General features: G+C 52.8%; 2 protein-coding genes across 4 annotated transcripts; one reads left to right on the forward strand and one right to left on the reverse strand.

The window, feature by feature from the left end:
- Positions 1-311: 311 nt before the first annotated feature.
- Positions 312-2,436, forward strand: TIGD3 (tigger transposable element derived 3). The gene has a single exon (XM_040256249.1). It carries the CDS (start codon positions 324-326, stop codon positions 1,737-1,739), a length of 1,416 nt encoding a protein of 471 aa, XP_040112183.1. The 5' UTR covers positions 312-323; the 3' UTR covers positions 1,740-2,436.
- A 10,855-nt stretch (positions 2,437-13,291) lies between these two features.
- Positions 13,292-18,859, reverse strand: SLC25A45 (solute carrier family 25 member 45). 3 transcript variants are annotated; one of them, XM_040256290.1, is made up of 6 exons: positions 18,793-18,859; positions 17,799-17,842; positions 17,540-17,611; positions 17,039-17,224; positions 14,635-14,893; positions 13,292-14,507 (listed from the first exon to the last, which is right to left on the reverse strand). In XM_040256290.1, the coding sequence occupies exons 1-6, from the start codon at positions 18,827-18,829 to the stop codon at positions 14,239-14,241; spliced, it is 867 nt and encodes a 288-aa protein (XP_040112224.1). In that variant the 5' UTR covers positions 18,830-18,859; the 3' UTR covers positions 13,292-14,238. The 3 variants fall into 3 exon arrangements, with proteins under 3 accessions (XP_040112224.1, XP_040112225.1, XP_040112226.1); XM_040256291.1 differs by lacking the exon at positions 17,540-17,611; XM_040256292.1 differs by lacking the exon at positions 17,039-17,224.
- Between the last annotated feature and the right edge of the window lie 5,191 nt (positions 18,860-24,050).

Consider the following 24,050-nt stretch of genomic DNA (forward strand, 5'->3'; position numbering starts at 1 on the left):
GACCCCTTTCTCCCTCTGACCAGGGGCCATCCCCTCCAGGCTCCGTTCTGTCATTCTTCCCATCAGTGCCAGGCCCACTGCCCACCCAGCCTGGCCTTTTCCCTTCCTTTCAGCCCAGCCTTCTCATCTCCTATCCAGGGTACCCTCGCCCTCTCCCAGCTGGTCCAGCCTTCCCTGGACTGCCCCCCGCCCCTCCACACCAACCTGTCTCCCTGCCCCATATACTGTCTTTTCCTTGCTGTGCTCCTCTCCTAACCTGTGTGGCCTCCACCATCGGTCCCCTGCTCACCCTTTCCTCCCCGCCCAGGTGCCGCTGAGAGGCCATGGAGCTGTGTGGCAAGAAGAAGCTTCACGCCCTGTCCCTGGCCGAGAAGATCCAGGTGCTGGAACTCCTGGATGAATCCAAGATGTCCCAGTCGGAGGTGGCCCGGCGCTTCCAGGTCTCCCAGCCTCAGATCTCCCGCATCTGCAAGAATAAAGAGAAGCTGCTGGCGGACTGGTGCAGCGGCACAGCCAACCGGGAGCGCAAGCGCAAGCGGGAGTCCAAGTACAGCGGCATCGATGAGGCTCTGCTCTGCTGGTACCACATTGCCCGGGCCAAGGCCTGGGACGTGACGGGGCCCATGCTGCTCCACAAAGCCAAGGAGCTGGCCGACATCCTGGGCCAGGACTTTGTGCCCAGCATCGGCTGGCTGGTCCGCTGGAAACGCCGAAACAACGTGGGCTTCGGGGCCCGCCACATATTGGCGCCTCCGTTCCCCCCTGAGCCGCCTCCCCCAGCTCCCACTCCCCAGGCCCAGCTGCCTCTTTCTCTTAAAGATTTTTCCCCAGAGGACGTTTTTGGCTGTGTTGAAGTGCCCCTGCTGTATCGGGCAGTGCCCGGCAGAGCGGGTACGTGTGGTCAGGTGCAGGTGCTGCTGTGTGCCAACAGCAGGGGCACAGAGAAACGGCGGCTGCTGGTCAGCGGGCCCCAGGCTGCCCCGCGATGCTTCTTTGGGGTCAGCAGTGAGGCCCTGCCTGCCTCCTACCACCCTGACCTGGCCATCCCCTGGTCGGAGTGGTTGTCACAGTTCGATCGGGACATGGGGCGGCAGGGCCGGCAGGTGGCCTTGCTGGTGGCTGCCCGAGTGGTGGACGAGGTGGCAGGCCTGCCTGGGCTCTGCCACGTGAGGCTCTTGCCTCTGTCTGCTGCGAGCCCCACACCACCCCTGCCCAGCTCCGTGGTCCGGGCATTTAAGGCCCATTACCGGCGGCGTCTGTTGAGCAAGCTGGCTGCCGCCCAGAGCGAGAGGGCTGACACGTCGCTGGCTGATGTCGGGGCGGGCATCACAGTTCTGGACGCTCTGCACATGGCAGCAGCGGCCTGGGCCAAGGTGCCTCTCCAGCTCATTGTGAGCAGCTTCATTCGGGAAGGGCTGGCTCCCGGCAAAACGCCACTGGCCCGGGACCAAGCCTCGGAGGTGCTGCAGGTCCCCGGTGGGCTGAGCCTTGAGGAATTTTCCCGCTTTGTGGATCTGGAGAGTGAGGAGCCTGTGTCTGGAGCGTGCAAAGAGGAGGTGGGCCCTGCAGGTGAGGCAGGGGGCGGAGAGGACAGCTTCGAGCCCCTGCCCACCAAGGCTGATGCCCTCCGGGCTCTGGGCACCTTGAGGAGGTGGTTGGAGTGCCGTGGCACCACCCCGGAGCTATTTGAAAATTTCTATGCCTGTGAAGAGGGGGTGGAGCAACTCTGCTGCCTGTGAAGGGCTCTTCCTGCCGGAGCCCCCTCCTCTCCTGTTTCCCATGGAAACGCCATCTCTCAGAAGGCAGGTTGGGGGCTGGTCTCTTTCCCGTGGAAATGGAGCTTTTGTGAAAGATGTTGAGGGGAGACAAGTTGGAAGACCAAGTCTAGGCTCTGAGTGAAAGTTGTCCAAGCCCTAGAGAAGAGAGTCTAAAGACAGGGCGGTAGGGCAGTGAAGCTCAGCTGCATAGTTTCTGAACCTCTGTGGAGGCTGGGACTTAGGAAGGTGGAATAGGAATTTACAGACAGACCGACCCCTTGAACTCCGTGTTCAAAACAGTTCTGCTTCTGGAAATAAAGCTTTTAATCAGAAAAGAGGCCAAGGTTTTATTTTCATGTGCGTATGCGTGCTCAGTCATGCCAGACTGTTTGCAACCCCATGGACTGTAGCTCACCAGGCTCCTTTGTCCATGGAATTTTCGAGGCGAGAATGCTGGAGTAGGTTGCTATTTTCTCCCCAAGGGGATCTTCCCGACCCAGGGATTGAACTGGCGTCTCTTGCATCTCCTGCATTAACAGGCAGGTTCTTTACCACTGCGCCACCTGGGAAGCCCATTATTTTCATGAGAGGAGGGTATAGAAGCTTTCAACTCAGGTTTTTTTGGTTGTGTTTTATGCAAGCCACTTTTAAAGTCTTTATTAAATTTGTTACAATATTGTTTCTGTTTTATGTTTTGGTTTTTGACCTCAAAGTATGCACGATCTTAGCTCCCAGACCAGGATCTCATGCCTTGCATTGGAAGGCGAAATCTTAACCACTGGATCACCAAGGAAGTCCCAAGACTCAGATTTTTTAAACTGATTGCCAGAGATTGCTGCCATGCAGCTGTCTAGAGCTGTCTGAGAATGACCAGGAGTGAACCTCCTCTCTCAGAATTCCAGCAAGAAGGAACCCTGGGCATGGGGATTCCTCATGGGCTAACAGACAGATTCCCAGGACATTCTGCTTCTCTGATCATCTCTCTCTTTGGCGAATTCATCTCTATTGGGGTGCTGTCTGAGAAAGAAAAAGGAGCAGGCTAGGAACATTCTAGGGAAACAGAAGGAGCCAGAACATAGAAGTCATTCATTCTTTTTTTTTTTTTTTTCATTTATCTGATTATTTCACATCTCTTTAGCAAGGTTTCTTGAGGGCAAGGTTGCAAAGGTCGTGTCCCTGCCAGGCAGGACCTTGCGGACAGTGGCAGTGGAGTGTGATTAACGGTCATCCTAAAGGCGTGTGCACAGGGCTGTGAGCCTAGGAAGCCTCTGGAGGAGGGGAGATTTGAGTTGCAGCTGAAGGACAGACAGACAGGAAAGACAAGGACAGTCCTGGCCAAAAGTCAGCGGGCATGGAGGCAGCTTTTCCCAGAGCGCACAGGGAGGCCCAGGGGGAGCAGGAGGGGCCTGGAGCCCACTGAGCCTAGTGGTGGGGCACCCCCAGAGTTTCAGGTTATTTGTAAGGTTCTAGAAAACAGATGTGGAGGATGGGTCAGAGATGTGAGACCTAGAGGAAGAGAGACTCTCACTGGTCCCCGTGAGAGATGGGGCAGCCCGAGCCAGATCGAGGGAGCAGGGCGGGAAGGGGATGGTTTACCTGGAAAGGATCGGGACTTTGGATGCAGACAGACTCTGGCTGGTGAGGAGTCCAGGTCTTGGCAGAAATCATAAATGTGGCCTTTCAGGTCAACTGCAGGAATCAAGCCAGCACAGTGCAGTTTTCTGGGGGCATTGCTGGCAAGGATGCAGGCCAGCTGTGCATCTCCAGCCCAGGCCCCTCCCCATAGGGCCTCAGCCAAGACCCTTACTGGGTCTTGCTGGGATCCTTACTGGGGTTGTGGGCTGAAACACTCCTTCCACCTTGATGCAGTGTCTTTCACTCCCAGCCCTTCTCTCCCTCCCTCCCCCACTCCGACCCCCAGAGTCCATAAAGTGGAAGGAACCCCTTCAGCAGCCTGCCATCTGACCCTCCCCTCCAGACTGGTGAAAATGGGCCCCTGGGGAGCTGGTGCCTTTTTCTGCTCCTCACAGGGACTGTTCTTTCAGTCTGGCTCATCGTCCTCACTGACCACCTCCACGCCTGGCTGCTCAACAGTGAGACAAAGGTACGTCACGGTCCACTCGTAAACTGTTCCGAAGCTTGTTGCCAGCTTTCCATTCCCAGCATAAGATCCCAAATCATCCGCCTTTCCCCACAGATTGTGCTTTCCTACCTGCACTCATTCCTTTTTCCTTATATTTTATTTCCCTGCTCTGGGTCTTGAGTTGAGGCGTGCAAACTCTTGGTTGCAGCATGTGGGACCTAGTTCCCTGACCAAGGGTGGAACCTGGGGCCCCTGCCCTGAGAGTGAGAGTCTTAGCCACTGGACCACCAGTGAAGTCCCCCTGCCTGTACTCATTTAAGTTGTCCTTTTTCTGAAGTCATTCCAGTTCTGACATAACTCTTGAATGTTGAAGCCAAAACTTAAAGGATCTGTAAAGACGTGACCAGAGTAACAGAGGGGACAGATGAGCTCTGTTACCAGGGATTCCTATTCCTGTTGGAGGAGCGGGATACAGCATAGGGTTTTCTCATTGACTTCATCTCAGAGCCTTTTCTTTTTTCCTTTTTTTAAAACCTGTCCATTACGTCTTCCTTTCTTGTATTGTTACCAGATATCATACCTCTTCCTGGGTGGCTCCATGTGCTCATTTAAGCAGCATTCACTGACATTTACTGAATGCTTTGCTTGTGAAGTGGGTCCTGTTCCAGGACCTGAAGCTAGTGCTGAACAAGACAGAGAGAAAAAAAGAAAGGATCTTCCTCGCTAAGCCCTTCTTTCCTGGTAGAGGGGATAAAGAAGAGACAAGTAAAGAAATACACACCATCATTTTGGACAGCAATAAGTGCAAGATGAAACTAAAATAACGGCGTTCTAGAGAGGGCTTCCCTGGTGGCTCAGTAGTAAAGAATCCTCCTGCCAGCGCAGGAGACAAGGGTTTGATCCCTGGTCGGGAAGATCCCCTGAAAAAGGAAATGGCAACCCACTCCAGTATTCTTGCCTGGGAAATTCCATGGCTGCAGGAGCCTGCTGGCTACCATCTACGGGGCTGGAAAACAGTTGGAAGCGACTGAGCAGGCATGCACACAATAGAAATTATTGCTGTTGCTACATTCATCATCAGCATCAGTATGGAGGTGATGAGCGTGGGATGCAGAGATCCCCAAACCGGAAGATCGGTTCCTTGTCTTCTTATATCTGCACTGTCCTGTGAGAAATCACTCCCCATCTACCTTCTAGTTCTCTTCAGCTGTGACAATTCTTTTGGATTGTTTTTTTAATACATATAATCATTTTTTTCAATGCAAAGAAATAAAGGAAAACAATAGAATGGGAAAGACTAGAGATCTCTTCAAGAAAATTACAGATACCAGGGGAATATTTCATGCAAAGATGGGCACAATAAAGGACAGAAATGGTATGGACCTAACAGAAGCAGAGGATATTAAGAAGAGGTGGCAAGAATACACGGAAGAACTATATAAAAAAGATCATGACCCAGATAACCATGATAGTGAGATCACTCACCTAGAGTCAGACATCCTGGAGTGTGAAGTCAAGTGGGCCTTAGGAAGCATCACTGTGGACAAAGCTAGTGGAGATGATGGAATTCCAGCTGGGCTAGTTCAAATCCTGAAAGATGATGCTGTGAAAGTGCTACACTCAATATGCCAGCAAATTTGGAAAACTTGGCAGGGACTCCACAGGACTGGAAACTGCACAGGATTGGAAGAGGTCGGTTTTCATTCCAAACCCAAAGAAAGGCAATGCCAAAGAATGTTCAAACTACCGCACAGTTGCACTCATTTCACATGCTAGCAAAGTAATGCTCAAAATTCTCCAAGCTAGGTTTCAACAGTACGTGAACCAAGAACTTCCAGATGTATAAACTGGATTTAGAAAAGACAGAGGAACCAGAGATCAAATTACCAACATCCATTGGATCATAGAAAAAGCAAGTGAATTCCAGAAAACATCTACTTCTGCTTCACTGACTACACTAAAGCCTTTGACTGTGTGGATCACAACAAACTTGTGGAAAATTCTGAAAGAGATGGGAATACCAGGCCACCTTACCTGCCTCCTGAGAAACCTGTATGCAGATCAAGAAGCAACAGTTAGAACTAGACATGAAACAACAGACTGGTTCCAAATTAGGAAAGGAGTACGTCAAGGCTGTATATTGTCCCCTTGCTTATTTAACTTATATGCAGAATACATCATGCGAAATGCCAGGCTGGATGAAGCACAAGCCAGAATCAAGATTGCTGGGAGAAATGTCAACAACCTCAGATATGCAGATGACACCACCTTTATGGCAGAAAGCGAAGAGGAACTAAAGAGTCTCTTGATGAAGCTGAAAGAGGAGAGTGAAAGAGCTGGCTTGAAACTCAACATTCAAAAAACTAAGATCATGGCATCCAGTCCCATCACTTCATGGCAAATAGATGGGAAAACAATGGAAACAGTGACAGACTTTAATTTCTTGGGCTCCAAAATCACTGCAGATGGTGACTGCAGCCATGAAATTAAAAGACGCTTGCTCCTTGGAAGACAAGCTATGACAAACCTAGAGAGCGTATTAAAAAGCAGAGTCATTACTTTGCCAGCAAAGGTCCATCTAGTCAAAGCTATGGTTTTTCCAGTAGTCATGTATGGATGTGAGAGTTGGACCATGAAGAAGGCTGAGTGCTGAAGAATTGATGCTTTTGAACTGTTGTTGGAGAAGGCTCTTGAGAGTCCCTTGGACTGCAAGATCAAACTTGTCAATCCTAAAGGAAATCAGTCATGAATATTCATTAGAAGGACTGTTGCTGAAGCTGAAGCTCCAGTACTTTGGCTATCTGATGCCAAGAGCCAACTCATTGGAAAAGACCCCGACCGAAGGCAGTAAGAGAAGGGGACAGCAGAGGATGAGACGGTTGGATGGCATCACCAACTTGATGGACATGAGTTTGAGCAAGCTTTGGGAGTTGATGATGGACAGGGAAGCCTGGCGTGCTGCAGTCCACGGGGCCACAAAGAATCAGACACGACTGAACAACAACAACAAATCATTTTAAAAAACTTTTAAAAATGATTTTATTTATTTATTTTTGCCTGTGCTGGGCCTTTGTTGCTGCGCAGGCTTTTCTCTAGCTGCAGGGAGTGGGGGCTACTCTTCAGCTGCCATGCACAGGCTTCTCATTGCAGCGGCTTCTCTTGTCCAGAGTGTGGGCTCAGTAGTTGTGGCACATGGACTTGGTTGCCCCGAGATATGTGGGATCTTCCTGGATCCCTGGATCGAACCCATGCCTCCTACACTGGCAGGTGGATTCTTTACCAGTGAGCCACCAGAGAAGCCCTATAGTCATTTTCGTACTCTCTTGTTTCCTCTCTTGTTTCCTCTCTTTTAATTCTTTTAAATATCTTTCATGCATGGTTATTTTAAATTCTGTATTTGCTGAGTGTAATACCTGAAATCCTGGCGGGCTAAATCTGTTGCTTTTGTTTCTCCTGACGCCTTAATTCGTGGTAGCTTTTTTCTTAGTGGGTCTGGTGGTTTTTTGGTCCTGGAATTTTTTTTTTATTGGTTGTACTTAATCTCTGGAAAACTTGAAAATCCCCTTTTGGGGACTCTCCTTTGGAAAAACATGTAGTTATTCCTATGAGACACAAGGGGGCACTATATTCATGATAAATTAATTTCTGGAAGGAAGGTGTCCCAGAGCTGGAGGACACTCTGGTAGCAGATGCTGTGGTTCATAGGAGCCCATCTTTTTTTAAACTTTTTATTTGAATTGGCTTATAGTTGATTAACAATGTTGTGTTAGTTTCAGGTGTACAGCAAAATGATTCAGTTATACATACACATGTATCTATTATTTTTCAAATTCTTTTCCTATTTGGGTTATTACATAATACTGAGCAGTTACAGGAGCCCATCTTATTGTGAATTTTTTCCCACCACAGGGAAAGGCAGTTTTCTCTGTAGGTTCCCTTTACTGGTGGGTGGAGTCTTTCTGCTCTCCTCTCACTAAAGGTGTAGCCCTTTCCAGGATCTTGACTTAATTTGGGCCAAAGTCTTCTGTTCTGTGTGTTTCTTTCAAGTTCTCAGTGTCACCGTTTGCCTCAAGGGCAGCACAGTTCCAACACATACTCACTTCCTTGTTTTGAAGGGGTCTTTGGAAAGTTCCCTCACTTCTTGCAAAGTTAGCAATGGTTTTACAATCACGCTTGTTATCATGGTTGAAACCTAATGCCTTAGAGCAGGAGGGCTCTGTGTAAAATCTAGAGTGCCAGCCTGCTGGGAGGAAGTGGGAAAGACCAGTTTTCACTCATTCATTCATTCAACAATTATATATTGAGCTTCTGTAAGCCCACTAGCGTTTTAATGAGCAAAAGAGTCAAGGTCTCTGCCTCATGGAGCTTGTAGTTTAGAGAAGAGACAGTTATAACCAAAGAGAAAATGTTAGTTACTCAGTCATGTCCGACTCTTTGCAACCCCATGGACTATAGACCACCAGGTTCCTCCGTCCATGGGATTCTCCAGGCAAGAATACTAGAGCGGGTAGCCATTCTTGTCTCCAGGGGATCCTCCCCAACCAGCAATTGAACCTGGGTCTCCTGCATTGCAATAGATTTGTTACCACCTGAACCACCAGGGTCACACAAATGAAAGTATGTGATTACAGACTGAAAAGGGGAGAGAACACGAAAAGGACAAGCCGGTGGTTCTCCAACTGTGACTGAAACCAGCAGCATCTGGGAATATACTGTGCCAAGCAAATTCTCAGACCCTCTCCAAATTTCCTGAATCGGAAACTCTGAGGGGATCCAACAATCTGTATTCTAACAAGCCCACCAGGTAATTCTGAATCACTGGCCTAAACCAAAGGACACTGACCTAGAAAGAGGAGCTGAGGACAGTTTCACTATGGAAGTGATGCTGAACTGAGAGCCAGAGGCACACAGATAGTGAGAATAACGTGCGCAATGCAAATGTCCTGCAATGGGAGGGAGCCAAGAGAAGACGAATGTCCGAGGACTTTACAGGCCGTGGAAGGAAACTGCCTCGATTCCTCAGAGCAATGGGAGGCCATCGAGGGGCAAGAGGCGTAGAGGGACCTGATCAGATTTGCATTTGAAAAGTTATTTGTCCAGATTCCAGACAGGACTTGGGGTGTGTTAGTAGGATTGGAAAAGGGAGAATCAGTCCCAAGCTTAGCAGCAGGATTCACAGAGGTTGGGGACCCTTTTGAAGTGGGAGCAGGGGAGAAGGAGCGCTGCTCTTCTGGCCTCCGGAAACTCCAGGCACGTGTGGGATGCTCAAGGATTTGCGACCAGAGACAGTTGGTCATATGGGCCGGGAGCTCGGGACAGCACTCAGGCCAGAGACGCCAATGCAGTGCAACTCCTCTTGGCTCAGTGCGTCTGGCAAAAGTGATTTAACCAGAATCAGCCCAGGGTGCTGCTTTGTCCCCCTTTACCGGCATGTGTAGCCCTCGAGTCTCTATACCCAGAAATTAGTCTCCTCCATTTCTCCTACTGTGATTGATGCTGTAAGAATAAATATGACAGGGGACTTCCCTGATGGTCCAGTGGTTAAGACCTCACCTTCCAGTGCAGGAGGAACAGGTTCAATCCCTGGGCAGGGAACTAAGGTTCCACAAGTTTCAGGGCCAAAAAACCAGAACAAAAAATATAAGCACAATTGTAATAAATTCAATAAAGAACTTAAAAAAATAAGTATGACATTTGATGGCCCAAATCCAATGAGACACTGTTTAACATATTTACCCAAGTTGTAAACCGTTTACTTGTGACCTTCAGACACAACCCCCATGTTCAACCTCAAAGCAGGTTCCTTTACTATTTCCTAGTTCTCAGGGATTCATCTCTGAATCAGTCTCAAATACTGATGCGTAAAAGTCGTTCAGTCATGTCCGACTCTTTGCAACCCCATGGCCTATACAGTCCATGGAATTCTCCAGGCCAGAGAATACTGGAGTGGGTAGCCTTTCCCTTCTCCAGGGAATCTTCCCAACCCAGGGATCGAACCCAGGTGTCCCGCCTTGCAGGTGGATTCTTGACCAGTTGAACCACAAGGGAAGCCCAATGACGCCAAACAACATGTGTTAATTCCTTAAGGAGTTTAACAGGCACATTCTGAGCCCCTGCTGAAATAAAAACATCTGGCTTTTCAAAATATCTTTGGTCATTTCCTGCCTGATCTTTGTTTGTCTTTCCACCCTCCTTTCCAAGAGGAGTGAGTTGTTTTCTCTCTAATCACACCGCGCTTAACCCTCACCTCACCGCAGCACTGTTCTCCAGGCCAACGGGCAGCCCTTGCCATAGGCCAGTGGAAGCGACTCAAGCTTGGGACCGCATGGCCAGCCAGAGCGGGGCCTGCCACTCTCTCTGGTTCTAACGAGGAGCACAGAGGAAGGGAGCTCCCGCCCCTCCACACAGCGAGGAAACAGAAACTCTGTGCCCTGCAGTGCAAAGGCAAGCTTGTGGGTGGAATTACAGCCCCCAAAGGATCTAATTCGGAGAAGGCCGTGGCACCCCACTCCGGTACTCTTGCCTGGAAAATCCCATTGATGGAGAAGCCTGGAAGGCTGCAGTCCCTGGGGTTGCTGAGGGTCGGACACGACTGAGCGACTTCACTTTCACTTTTCACTTTCATGCATTGGAGAAGGAAATGGCAACCCATCCAGTGTTCTTGCCTGGAGAATCCCAGGGACGGGGGAGCCTGGTGGGCTGCCGTCTCTGGGGTCGCAAAGAGTCGGACACGACTGAAGTGACTTAGCAGCAGCAGCAACAAGGATCTAATTAAAACAAAGTTGCAGGACTTCCCTGGTGACACAGTGGATAAGCATCTGCTTGACAGTTCAGAGGACATGAGTTTGATCCCTGGTCTGGGAAGATTTCACATGCCACCGAGCAACTAAGCGAGTGTGCAACAACTATTGAGCCTGTGCTCTAGAGCCTGCAAGCAACAGTGACTTAGCCCATGAGTCACAACGACTGAAGCCTGCATGCCCTGGGGCCCGTGAGCCACAACCAACGAGCCCTGTGCCACAACTGCTCAAGCGCCTTGAGCCCGTGCTCCGCAACAAGAGACGCTGCTGCAATGAAGCCTGTGCACCGCATCTGGAGAGTGGCCCCCGCTCTCCACCACTAGAGAAAGCCTGCTTGCAGCAAGGAAGATACAGCACAGCCAAAAAAAACAAAACATAAACAGAAGCGATATTATAACAAATTCAACAGGCTTTTAAAAAATGGTCTGCATCAAAAAATCTTGAGAAAAAGTCAAAAAATAATTTTGGAAAATTTATCATTATTATTTTAATTTTTTTGAAGCTGTGTGATTCTGTTTCATTTTTTATTTTCTGGCTGCACCACACAGCATGCAGGGTCTTAGTCCCCCCACCAAGGATCAAACCTGCGCCCCCTGCATTGGAAGTGCTGAAACTAAACCATTGGATCACCAAGGAAGTCCCAAAAAAAGCATTTTAAAATTTTCTTCTCTTGCTAACTGGTGAGGTGGTGAGAAATGACAAACTGCAGAGGACCGCTCTGACCTTCTTGCCCTGTTTCTAAGAACCACCTCCTTTCTCACACGCATGCTGTTTGCTCCCTCTGAACCAGCCACCGACTCCCCTGAGAAGGTCCGATGACTGCTCCCCAACACTGCAGTGTCTGGCCTGAAATCCCTGACATTGCAGTTGTCCTGGAGATCTGGGGCTGGCCACTTGTGCTCAAGGATAGACCAGTTAGAAGGGATCTCAGAGGAAACTGGGGCACAGAAAGGGCACCAGCTGCCTCAGACAGACCCTGTTTTTCCACACCAGGAACATGGGCTGCCTGAATCTGTGTGAGAGTGGAGGCCACTGGAACTGGAGTTCAAGTCACCAGAATGACAACTTCCTCAGCTTGAAAAGGTGGGGCGTTTCTTCCCTTAGAAGCATCCAGCACACCGTTTCTTAAACTTTAGCCTGGAAAGGTCCGTATAGCCAAAGCTATGGCTTTTCCACTAATCAAGTATGGATGTGAGAGCTGGGCAATAGAAGAAGGCTGAGTGTCAAAGAATTGATCCTTTTGAACTGTGGTGTTGGAGAAGACTTGAGAGATCAAACCAGTCAATCCTAAAGGGAAGAAACCCTGGATATCCATTGGAAGGACTGATGCTGAAGCTGAAGCTCTAGTACTTTGACTACCTGATGCAAAGAGCCAACTTGTTGGAAGACCTTGATGCTGGGAAAGATCGAAAGGGGCGACAGAGGATGAGACGATTAAATGGCATCACCAATTCAATGCACATGAGTTTGAGCAAACTCTGGGAGATAATGAAGGACTGGGAAGCCTAGCATGCTGCAGTTCACGGGACAAGACTGAGAGTCAGACACAACTGAGCAGCTGAACAACAAGAGATCACAGTGAGAGTTTTATGCAACACTGATTCCTAGGCCCCAGCCTCAGAGATTCTGATTATGTCAGTTCAGGGTGGGGCCTGGGACTCTGCCTTTCTAACCCCCTCTAGGAAGTCCTCTTGCTGCTGCTCCATGGACCACACTGGGATCATCCCTGACCTTACTCACTGTGTTAGTTCAGGTGAAGGATAAAGAGATGTCAGAATGCAGCAGCCCAGGGCGGCCCGGTCAGCAGTGCTCGCTGAGTCCCTGGGTTCCAGGAGCCTCCGCAGTGGCCCTTATTTCCAGCCAGCAGTGAGGAAACTCCTCTGAAGCAAGCGATGGGCAATTTGCACACATTTCTTCTGCTCACATGTCGCTAGCAAGAAGCCAAGCAGCAGTCCCCACAGAGGGGATCAGAGCCTCACTCAGCAGCCGCGTGCACAGCGGCCACGCTGTGAGCAGGGAAGAATGCTTAGGATACCATCTGTTGCCTGTGATACATGATCCTATAAACAAGGGATCCGAAGAGCACACGGGGAGGTCGAGTCTGGGTGAATCTGAGCTTAGGTGTCTCGTGGGAGACTGTCACAAGCCCCAGGCAGAGCAGGGTAGCAGAGCAACTGAGCTCTGGAGGCGGAGGCACAGATACGTGCAGCTGAGCTGTGTAAAGCAGCAGCCGTGTGGCCTGGGATGGGTAACATGCTGTCTCTGAGCCAAGGCCACCTCCTCTGTAAACTGTGGTGATAACACTGAGATTGTCTTTGTACGGGGTCCCCAGTAAATGGCAGGAATCCCAGGCGTTCAGGGCACCATGCGCGGGTGGAGGGCGGCCCTGGTTGACCTCAGACTAGATTAGGATGTCTGCTCACTTTATTTGCCAATTAAGTGAACCCTTTCAGCTAGTTTTTAATTCCCCTTTAGCAATAGAGATGGTGAAGAAAACAAATGCCCTCGATGGGAGTGGGCGAGGCAGACACTGCTCCGCTGGAGACCCCAAGAGGGGCCAGGTGAGGGGATCTCTCAGTGGAAGCCGGGAAGAGGGTGCCAGGGTGGGCAGGGATGTGGTGGTTGGAGTGAGGATGGAGGCTGGGAGCACGCTTCATTTCACAAGCATTTATCAGGCTCCTTCAAGCACGGGGCTCTGTGCTGGGAAATGACCAGAAATATGACCCTTGACCTCAAACAGCACCCAGTCTAATTGGGAATCTGAGAAGCAAACCCGCAACCATAATTAAGTACAGGCCAAGGCTGTGATCAAGGCATGGCGATGAGCAGAAAGGTCTGGAAACCCCAAAATCAGTTCTGGGCAGGGAGAGGCAAGCCAAGGAAGGACTCCAGGAGACAGGCCCAGGTTGGAGCTGGCTCAGCCCCGGGATTGGGGAGTCAGCCTGCAAGCACTGCCCACTGCTGGCTGAGAGGAAAGGAACCTTCTAGGTGGGAAGCGATGAGAGAGTATGGCTTATTCAGGGACCTCAAGCAGGACTGGGCTGCTGAGAACAGAAGGAGAGGAAAGCGGGGGTGCAGAGGGGAGGAGGGGGCCTTTTCCTGAAGGTGACGGAGTCACTGAAGGATTCTGGACTAGAGGAGGCATAAAGGCTACCCTCAAGTCCTGCATGGAGAGGTTTGAAGGGAAGAGAGGTGGGGGGGCAATGAGGATCTCCTCACTGGAATCCAGGGAGGGTGGTTAGCACCAGGCAGCTCTTAAAGGGGCGAAGTCACAGGACAGGGTTGCGGGGGGGCCGGAATGTCACCAGCACCGCTGGCTCTGGGTTTACTTCTCAGATTCAGGAAGCAAAGAATTGGCACATGCTGCCGAGAGGCCCAGGCCAGCCTTGGAATTTGGGGGGGGGGGCGCCAAGGACCCCAGGCCTCCTGCTCCCACACCGTCTCCCCAGCCCCATCTGGTCTGAGCACTGGAGGTGACTTGTTAAAAGGGGGTTCACCCTCTGCATCAGACCCACGAGCTGGTGCTGTCAGCCTGGCCTCCAGTCTGGGCAGGTGGGCAGTGGTCCCACCGGGGAGCTGCTGGAGTTGCCTGGCCGGCTCACCCCCAGGAGAGAAGGAGGTGTTCGTAGCTGAGGAAGGTGACAGCGTTGACGGGAAAGGCGCGGGCACTGTTGATGGTGAGCCCTCGGAAGAAGACCCCTAGTCCTTCCTGCCGGGCGCTGCTCACCATGCAGTCCAGCAGCCCCCCGTAGGCCCTCTGCTTCAGCCCCGCCATCTGCATCCGGGACTTGATCACATCCAAGGGGGTGGCGGCGACCCAGGAGGTGATGCCGGCAAAGCCCCCTGCCACCAGCACCGTGCCCGAGCCTGGGGGACAGGAGTGGGGAGGCATTCAGCCGAGAAATGAAACAGCCCCCCATCCGCAGTCTCCCTCCCCGTCCTCCCCTTTCCTTCCTCCTCTCTGTCCCCCACCCTCTGACACCACTTCACTTACTGGGGGTCTGGCCATCCGGCGTGAATTGGCGACACAGCCATTCATAGGTGACGAAATAGATTCCCAGAGTGGGGGTGTCCCTCAGGGTCAGGGCCCAGGCTCCCCGGAACAGCCCCCGGGGCCCCTCGGCCTGGAAGATGGAGGCAGCACAGTGCACGGGCCCCCGGTACCGGGGTTGGGGGCTCCCTGGCTTCGCCCTGGGCTCCGTCTGGTTTTGTAGCCGGACTTTGATGAGATCAAAAGGAGCCAAGCAGTAGGCCTGTAGGGAAGGAAGCACAGAGGGTCTGGGCAGACCTTGGGACCGGAACAATCCCTCCGAGTTGTCTTGACAGGAGGAAGGCAGCGAGCAGACAGGGCAGCATCTTTTCTGCAGGACCTCGCGGGCTCCGTGGCTGCTCTCAGCCTCTCTCACGCGCAGTGGGGAACAAGCCAGAGTCCCCGCCCTTACCATCAGACCCCTGACAGCAAGGAGCCCTGCCCCTCCCCTCGGCCGGACTTGCTGACACACCCATGGCGCTAGAGAAAGAGTTCCCCAAGCGGGCCAGTGCTTAGGACTTGGTGCTTTCATTGCCATGGCTGGGGCCCAGAAAAACAAAAAGAGAATTCTGTCTGTGCCCACGAAACAGCAGGGGATGGACCCCTCCCCACGGATAAAGAGGTCACCTCGCTAGCGTTGGGGACTCGACTTCATAGACTCCTCCAGCCTCACCCCCTGCCAGACGCCTCTCAGAGGCCCCTGGATGGGGAAATTCACCTCACAAAGCCCTAGATTCTAGCGTCCCAAGAAGGTGGGTGACAGGGTGGGATCTGAGGGTCCTCGAATACGATGGCTGAGGCGGACGAGACAGATCTGGGGTAACATTGGTGCTGGGGGCTCGGAGGAAAGGGAGGGCCCAAGGTGTGAGTCAGGGGTGCAACTAGGGCAAGTTCACCCTGGGACTGAGGTCCCAGCCGAGATTAGCACAACATTTCTGGACTTGGGTGCTTTTTGTTTCTCTTTTGTGGAAGGCAGCCAAGCTCGCAGCCCTGGAGATGGCTGACGGCGGCGGAGCCTGCAGGCTGGCTCTTGTGGCGATCTTTCGAGGGTGGCAGTTGGCTTACTTCCTCCCCTGCAGGAAGGGCCGTGGGCTGGGGTCCCTCCCTGTGAGGTGGTGCTGTGATGTTGCCCTCCTAGCAGAGGCCAAGGGCAGTACTGAGCTGAGGGCTGCTCTGGGGGGTGGGTCCCTGGGGGTGAAGATACGGCTGGGCCAAAGGAAGGGTGGCAGGGAGGGGTGGGCTTGGGTCCCTGCCCTCCCCACCCTGTGCCCACAGGGGCCGTGGGGACGTCAGACACTTTACCAGCCTTAGCCGAGTCAAATGCAACTTTTGTACACAAGAGGTTGTCATTCCCTGCTTTATGCTAACTAGAGTCTTCCTTCCCATCTCCATGCAAAATATACATTTTCTGCTCCAGGGTGGAAATCAGAGCCTTGGGCTTGGTGGTAAACGGGCTTCCACGTGGTCCCTGGACCCTGTCCCCTTCAGCGACCGGACAGTCCCCAGTTCCACCATCTGTTCTGCTTTCTGAGGAACCAGAGAGGAGGGGAATGGAGAAGCTGGGCCCAGTTGAGCCTAAATCAGGCCATCTGGCCTGGGGGCTCACTCTCTTCCTTGTTTTTGTGGGATGCAGGTCTCAGGGTTTGGGAAATATTCAGGCATGAACCCCGCACTAGGGGCAGAAGCAAAGCCAGGGCCTTTTGGGTCTCATGAATTATTAATTCGCTCAGTGAGCCCCTGACTCTGTTCTTTGTCCTTGCTCTCTGCCCTGAAGTGGACAGAGCATCAGGGCAGGTGTAAGTAGAGGGTGACCTGGGGTACTAGATGGGGGGGTGGAGCCAGGTTCACGCCCTTGGGGCTCTGCACTCAGACCCCCCTTAGCTGGGGTTCCCCCTGCTGCCCTCTCCCCTCTACCCCACCCCTCAAAACCCAGTACTCGAGCACCGAGAACAAAGACCAGAACCAAATGGTTAGTCACTTAATAATTAACACCCTGGACCTCTCCCAGCGAGATCTGTGGATGGGCCATGGGTGAGGGTCAGAGACGGCAACAGACACCCCCCAAGGTGGGCACCAACGGCTGTCCTCTTGGCACTGTCTCCCCCTCACCCCAGCTCTCTCGCCCCTTTGCCCCTTTTTTTCTCCATGACTCTCCCCTCCAGACCTGTAGCCTAGAAGGCCACTGCTCAGCCAGGCCAGGTCCCAGGAGCAGGCCTTTCCCCACCACTCCTCACGTTCCTCTTGAGAAGGCCAGGGGTCTGCGGCTGTGGGTCACTAGAGGCGGGTTGGAGGGAAAGGAGTGAACTAATCATCACAATGCAAGTGTGTGTGTGTGTGTGTGTTTGTGTGTGCCTGTGCACCCCCTCACCTGCAGGAACCCCCCGGTGCAGCCGGCTATGAAGACATGTGTGTAGCTGGGCGGCTGGGCCCGCCGCTCCTGGTGGGAGGTGGCCGTCAGCGCCAGCAGGGCGTTGCTGTAGACCCCGAACAGGATGGAGTTGACCACAGCTATGCTGGCGATGGGGAAACTCATCCCCTTGAAAAAGCCCAGGAGCTGCAGAGACACGGTGTGAGCTGGCTGGGGGCTCTGGGAGCCTCCCCTGGCCCTCTCCAGGCCTGGCACGGCCTTTTCTGGCTGGAAACCACTCCCAAGTCCGGCCACAGGCAGATGGAGGCCAGCTAAGGCCGGGGATGGCCTCGGCTCCACTTTGGGGGGCACAAAGCTACTGCTCAGCCCACCACCGGTGGCCCCAGACTTGGGTCTTCTTTCTCTCTTCCCGGGGGGCAGAGCCCTGCTGGGGGAGAAGGAAGCTAGCCCTGACCGCCCGGAGGCCTCCCGCCCCCAAACCCCCCAATACAGGTCACCCACCGACTCATGGCGGTAAGTCTTGACCATACAGTCGACGATGCCCTGGTATGTGGTCTGGGTCTGCAGCCGCACCTGGACAGGGAGGACAGAGCAGGTGGGAAGGCCAGGCGTCCAGCCGGCTCATCGCTCGGACCCTTTGGGCAGGACCCCAGTAGGGCGGGAGAGGCGGAGAAAGCCTCCGCGAGCCAGGCCCTGCTCTCTCCCTGATGTCTGCTTCAGGTAACATCTTTCCTTTCTTGGGTGCCTCCCCTAGACTCACCTTCACAGTGTCAAAGGGGTGTCCCAGGACCAAGCCCAGAGCTCCTGTGGGGATGATAAGGTGCTAGGAGTAAGGCCCCTCAGGCTGGGCCGAGGAAGCCAGGGTGTGTCGGGGGGAGTGGAAGTTGCCCCCTGGCACCTTCCTCCATGCCAGACACCGGGCAGGGAAGGTGTGGGGAGCAGAGAGAGAGAGCGAGCCTGGCCCTGTCTGGAGGACACACATGCGGCGGGGAGGAGCCAACCCCAGACACACAGGGTCATCGCCCATCTGAACTTGACCCCCGAGCATCCTGCTGACTTGTCTAACTGGGGGATTCCAGGGCTCCAGCCTCCCTTCAGCTCACCAACTGCCTTGGTCCAGGCCCCGCCCTCCCAGCACTCTGCCCTGGCAGTGCAGAGTCGGGGGCTCTGAGAGGACGCCTGCTGGCACCAGGGGGATCCAGCCCCCCCAGCATCTCCCCACCTCCTGGTCCTGTCCTACTTAGCAAAAGCTGGTCATGCAGCTTCAGGGAGGTCACAACACTGGAAGGCGAGTTCTGATGTTTCTTTCTCCCAAAGAGGAATGCCACTCAGATGCTGGGCCGAGGCGACAGCTCAGCTGGCCTCAGGGGTCACAGCCCATTGCCAGGTAGGACAGAGGTCCAGAGAAGAATGCAGGACAGCAGGTGATGTCAAAGGTGAACTGAGGGTCCTCTGAGCCCTGGAGATGAAGCTGGTGGCGCAGGTGAGTCTGGGAGAGCGCTCACCATGGCCTCACCTCTGACAGGTGTCCAGGTTGGGGGGGCGCAGCCTGGAGCTTGGCAGTAGCCCCCGCCCACTGCACCGTCCTCTCCTCGCCCCCTCGGGCAACTCCCAGGAGGCCCAGGGACAGCTGGTTCTGGGCACTCACAGGCCACCAGGACTTTGGCTTCAGCTCCTCTCAGGTCACCCACCTTCCCCAGGATGAGTGACCTGCAATTGGCATTGATATGACAGAGGGAAGAAAAGTGTCTCACCGGAGATCCAGCCGGCCACAAACTCCTCCGCGGGCATGTCTGGCAGGGGCGGGCACAGGTGGCTCCAGCAGAGAAAACGCTGGTGAAAGTGTAATTCCACCCTCCCCGGACCCTGGACTGATAATCTACTACTAATGTTTAACCCTGGGTGAGGGCCGGGTGCCAAGACCTCAGGGGACCAGGATGGTGAGCCAACCAGCTCTAGAGATGTGCAGAGTGTGAGAGCTCATGGGGCAGGGAGGATGGCCCACCGTGGCCTGAGCTCCCCCGACAGCCAGCGAGGGCCTCACAGTGTGACCAGGCCCGGCAGGCGGGCTCGGGCCCTGGGGCGGTCCCTCCGGGGCTGCCTCAGTGGACAAGGATCTAAGGAGCCAGCCCCCCTCGGCCCAACCCCTGCTCATCCCCCAGCCCTGCCCAGCAAGCTGCTCACCCCAGCCGGGGTAGGTGGGGCCTGGCCACCAGGAGCCAGGCCCAGCCGAGAGGAGTGACTCACCAGGGCCGGAAGCCGCCTTCTCCGAGGGTTGTTTACCACTGACTCCCCAGCATGTGTCAGAAACAGCCTCCCTTCTCTCCCTGGAGCCTCTTTCCCAGGGGAGAGCTGGGGACTTGGTGTACAAAGGATGGTGTGTCTCTCTGCCTGGGGTGACCAGGCTATGATGCCCACTTCTCTGTGGACAACAACCCAAGCCAACGGGCCAGGGACCGGAATCCCGGTCTTCCTCTCTGCTTCCTTAAACCTACTTCCGCTGCTGCCAGCTCACTAAACGAATGGTTACTCCAGTCACCCTCTTGCTCTGTTATGAGCTGTGCCATGCTAAGTCACTTTAGTCGTGTCCAACTCTTTGTGACCCCACAGACTGTAGCCCGCCAGGCTTCTCTGTTCATAGGGTTTTCCAGACAAGAATATTGGAGTGGATTGCAGTTTCCTCCTCCAGGGGATCTTCCCAACCCAGAGACTGAACCAGTATCTCTTAGTTCTCCTGCACTGGCAGGCAGGTTCTTTACCACTAGGGCCACCTGGGAAGCCCCAAAACACACATGCTTTGTTTTGAAAATGCTATTTTGTATCGTTTAAAAATGTGTTGCCACTTGGCCTTACACCTGGAAACTAACACAGCATTATAAATCAACTATGTTATTGTTGTTCTGTCCCTAAGACCTATCCCATTCTTTGCGACCCCATGGACTGCAGCACATCAGGCTTTCCTGCCCTTCACTACCTCCTGGAGTTTGCTCAAACTCATGTTCATTGAGTCCGTGAAGCCATCCAGCCATCTCATTCTGTGTCACCCCTTTCTCCTCCTGCCCTCAATCTTACTGAGCATCAAGGTCTTTTCCAATAAATAAACTATACTTCAACTTAATAAATTGTGTTGCCTCTTTTTATAAATCAGATGATTGCTCATAGGTTATGTTTTCTGTAAGTGTCTGGTACTTTGGTTTTCCCTACTCTGTTATCTCTCTCTGCCCCACAAGGGGAGACATGTACATGGAGTGAAAGAAGCACAGGGTCTGGCATCTTCTAACTGAGTTCCAGTCTCAGCTGCCTCAGTCAACAGGGCGATCCGGCCAGGCACGTGCTTTTTTGAGGATCTCTTGTCCCATGTCATTTGGGAGGCTTGGGAGGTCATCAAAGGGGCTTTCCAGGTATTGGTGTTGTAGACAAAAATAATCAACGACAATCTGTAATAAGAATTGAAAAGTTTTATTTGAGCCAAACTGAGGACTATACCCCAGAAGACAGCCTCAGATAACTCTGAGGAATAGTTCTGGAGAAGCATGGTTTTCAGCACAGTTTTTATGTCTGATCAGAAAAAGATTCGTCTAGTCTTTGGTTTGGTTTTTCCAGTAGTTATGTACAGATGTGAGAGTTGGACCAGAAAGAAGTCTGAGTGCCAAAGAATTGATGCTTTTGAACTGTGCTGTTGGAGAAGGCTCTTGAGAGTCCTTTGGACAGCAGGGAGATCAAACCAGTCAATCCTAGAGGAAATCAACCCTCGATATTCATTGGAAGGACTGATGCTGAAGCTGAAACTCCAATACTTTGGTCACCTGATGCAAAGAACTGACTCATTGGAAAAGACCCTGATGCTGGGAAAGATTGACGGCAAGAGGAGAAGCGGGTGACAGAGGATGAGATGGTTGGCTGGCATCACTGACTGAACGGACATGAGTTGAGCGAACTCTGGGAGATAGTGAGCGACAGAGAAGCCTGGCTTCTGCTCTGCTGGACTGCTCTGCTGCACTTCATGAGGTCGCAAAGAGTCAGACAAGACTTAGCGACTGAGCAACGACAAGGACAAAGAACACCAAACGAGTCAGTGATATATTCCTTCAGAGTTTCAGAAAAACAAATCAGTACAAACACAGTAAGCCAATACGGCCTTGGTGCCTGGGAAGGGTGTCTTATCATTGAAGGAGCACCTGCGTTGATGTCCCAGGAAGAGGGGCATTTCATCTTTATTATTAAGATGGACATTCTTTTTTTTTTTTCCGGCTGCCCAGCATGTGGGATCTTAGTTCCCTGACCAGGAATCGAAACCTCTCCCCCTGCAGTGGAAGCCCCAAGTCTTAACTGCTAGACTGCCAGGGACGTCCCTTAACACGGACGTTCTTTACTTCTGGTCAATTATTAAAGCAGATCTACAGTGTATGTTTGATAGGCCACAAACAGGCTGTTCTAATTAGCATCAAATTCAAGTTAACTCATGTATAAGCCAGAATGACTCCCCCACACCTCAGTAAGTGAACATTCCTTTTGTCCGTGTCCCTGTTCAGGACCACATCATCCAGGATCAGGTTTCTGATTGTCTGTTAATCTCACATGTATTCCTATGAGGTAAGCCCAGAAGACAGCAGCGGTGGGGATGTGGAGGCATGGGTGGGGCAGACCCATGGATGCAGGCAAGGTGCTGACCACAAGTTTGACTGCAAACCAGGAGGAATACGGCATTAGGAGAGCGTGGGGGCACTCCAGTGGAACACGTGCTTCACATTGACAAATATGAAATATTCTGTCAGATTTCTATTCTCAGGAATGTTGGGTAGTTGGGGCCTTGGGGTGGAGGTTGAGGAGAAAGGGGTCTTCTCTCAAGGGCACAGAGACCCCGGGCTCAGGTGTCACTGCCCAGAGAAAGCTGTGATGGCCCCAAAGGCAGCCCCAATCCCTGGAATTTCCTGGACACCTCCCTTTCTCTCTACCTCACCACCGTTCCATGAGGAAACACATTCATAGTACCTCCAAAACAGACCCCGCTGCTTCTGCCCCGGCCCCAAACCACCACCACTGCCACTTGGATACCTGCCTGCAGCTGGCCTCCCTGTCCCCGCCCCACCCCTTCCACTTCCCCTTCCAGCCTGTCCTCCACCAGCAGCCCGATGATGCAACTGAATTAAAGTAGACCATGTCTCTCCCCTGCTCCACGCCCTGCAATGGCCCCATCCTGCTCAGAGTCAAAACCAAAGCCTTGGGTACTTCCCTGGTGGTCCAGTGGCTAGGAATCCACCTACCAGTGCAGGGGGCCTGGGTTCGATCCCTGGTCAGGAAACCAGATACCACACCACAACTAAGACCCATACAGCCAAATAAATAAACCTTTAAAAACAAAACGAAGCCTTCCAGGGACTTCCCTGATTGATGGTCCAGTGGTTAAGGCTCTGTGTTTCCACTCCAGGGGCCACTAAGATTCCCCCCATATGCCTTGCATTGCAGCAAAAAAGGAAAAAGCCAAAGCCTCCCTAGGCTCTAGAGCACCTCCAGCCACGCTGGCTTCCATCTCTTCTCCCAACAGCCTCCCTCCTCCAGTTGGCCTCCTCTCGCTGGGCTCAGACGTCGCCTACGCAGTGAGCCCGCCCTGACTGGCTCGGTGAATGTTGTCGCCTGCCCCACCTGCCCAGCGTTCCCAGTGCCCCTTCCCTAGCCCAACCTTCTCTTTCATTCATCAGCTTCTGACACACTAAGCAATTAACTTATCTGTCTGGGCAGGTATCTCTGGCTGTTTTGTTCCCTCATGTATCTTAAAGGCTTAGAACTATGCGTGGTACAGACTAGGCAATGAATGAGATATGAATGAGTGGACAAGTCAGGGAAGAGCATTAGATGGGCCTGGGTCTCCAGTTCTCTCTCCCTATTTCAAGGGCCCCAAAGAATGTACAGTTCCCAAACACCCCCTACCTGCCCCTCCAGATCTCCTCCAGCTCTTAGTTTCCCATCTGCCTGAGGATCAGTCCTGATGGTGCTTCTCTCCTGCAGCTGCCAAAGCAGAACGCATCCCCCACCACCACTTTCTCATGGGTGGACAGGTTCTAGGGAGCAGAACCTCCAACTTCCTCCCCCTGGAACGATCCTAGGCTCCTTGGGCTACCCCCAAAGACCTTCCCGAGCCCTGGTCCCTCATGGACGGCTAAGTTGTAATCCTAGTTTTGCAACTTGTTATCTTCTGAGTGATGCCGGGTGATCCCTCTGTGGGCTTTTACTGCTTGCAAAAGTCAGGGACCAGCCCAGCAGATAGCTGAGTCCAAGGCCTCTTGGCTGTAAAGGCCATCAGGCTGCCTGTCTCTTCTGAATGGGCCCCACTCTGTCCTCTAAGCCTACACACGTCCCCAGCTCAAGGGAGACCCACAGCCAGTCCCCAGAGCTTTACAGAAGGGCAGTCCCAAGCCCGGCTAGCTCTTCTCCAATTCTCCAGCAAGGTCCACCAGGTTAACCCTCGGCCTGGCAAAGCAGAGCTCAGGTCTTGACATTCTCTAGCTCACAACCTCCAAAATGGCTTCACTGCCTGCCAACAACCCCCTCCGTGCCCCCCACCCCACATACTTCTACTCCTGGTGTTCATGCCAGCCCTGACCCCCACTGGGTGCCACCCCACCTTCCCACCTGCTGTGCTGTTTGCTCAGGCCTTCCCTGGTGTCCTAACCATGCTCCTGCAGCTCTCACTACCTGGAATGCTTTTAGGAATCTCTTCCAGCTCCCCTCCTCACTGGACCTGGGTTCATCTCTTTACCACCACCACACATACTGCCAGACATCAGCTTTGTTATTGAACCTTCTGATCCTGTTTTCTCATGAAATGGAAATCTGATGCTCACCTCTTTATGTCTTAGAAAGATTATAGCACTTAGAAAAGGATCTGGCACATTTTCTATGCTCCACAAATAGCAGCTACCATTATTCTTATCATCACTCACAGGGTCCCTGAGGTTGACATGAGGAAACACACATGAAAGGGCCTAGCACACAGTAGGTGCTCAGGAATTGA

This window comes from Oryx dammah, unplaced genomic scaffold (genome assembly GCF_014754425.2).
Source record: "Oryx dammah isolate SB20612 unplaced genomic scaffold, SCBI_Odam_1.1 HiC_scaffold_15, whole genome shotgun sequence".
NCBI classification, from domain to species: domain Eukaryota; kingdom Metazoa; phylum Chordata; class Mammalia; order Artiodactyla; family Bovidae; genus Oryx; species Oryx dammah.

Excerpts from the sequence above, each read along its gene's own strand:
- SLC25A45 (XM_040256290.1), bottom strand. The coding sequence starts at position 18,829 with ATGCCCGCGGAGGAGTTTGTGGCCGGCTGGATCTCCG. Across the intron at positions 17,612-17,798 it reads ACCCCTTTGACACTGTGAAG|GTGCGGCTGCAGACCCAGAC; the intron begins GTGAGTCTAGGG and ends CTCCCTGTCCAG. Across the intron at positions 14,508-14,634 it reads GCCGGATGGCCAGACCCCCA|GCTCGGGCACGGTGCTGGTG; the intron begins GTAAGTGAAGTG and ends CCTGTCCCCCAG.
- TIGD3 (XM_040256249.1), top strand. The coding sequence starts at position 324 with ATGGAGCTGTGTGGCAAGAAGAAGCTTCACGCCCTGTCCCTGGCCGAG.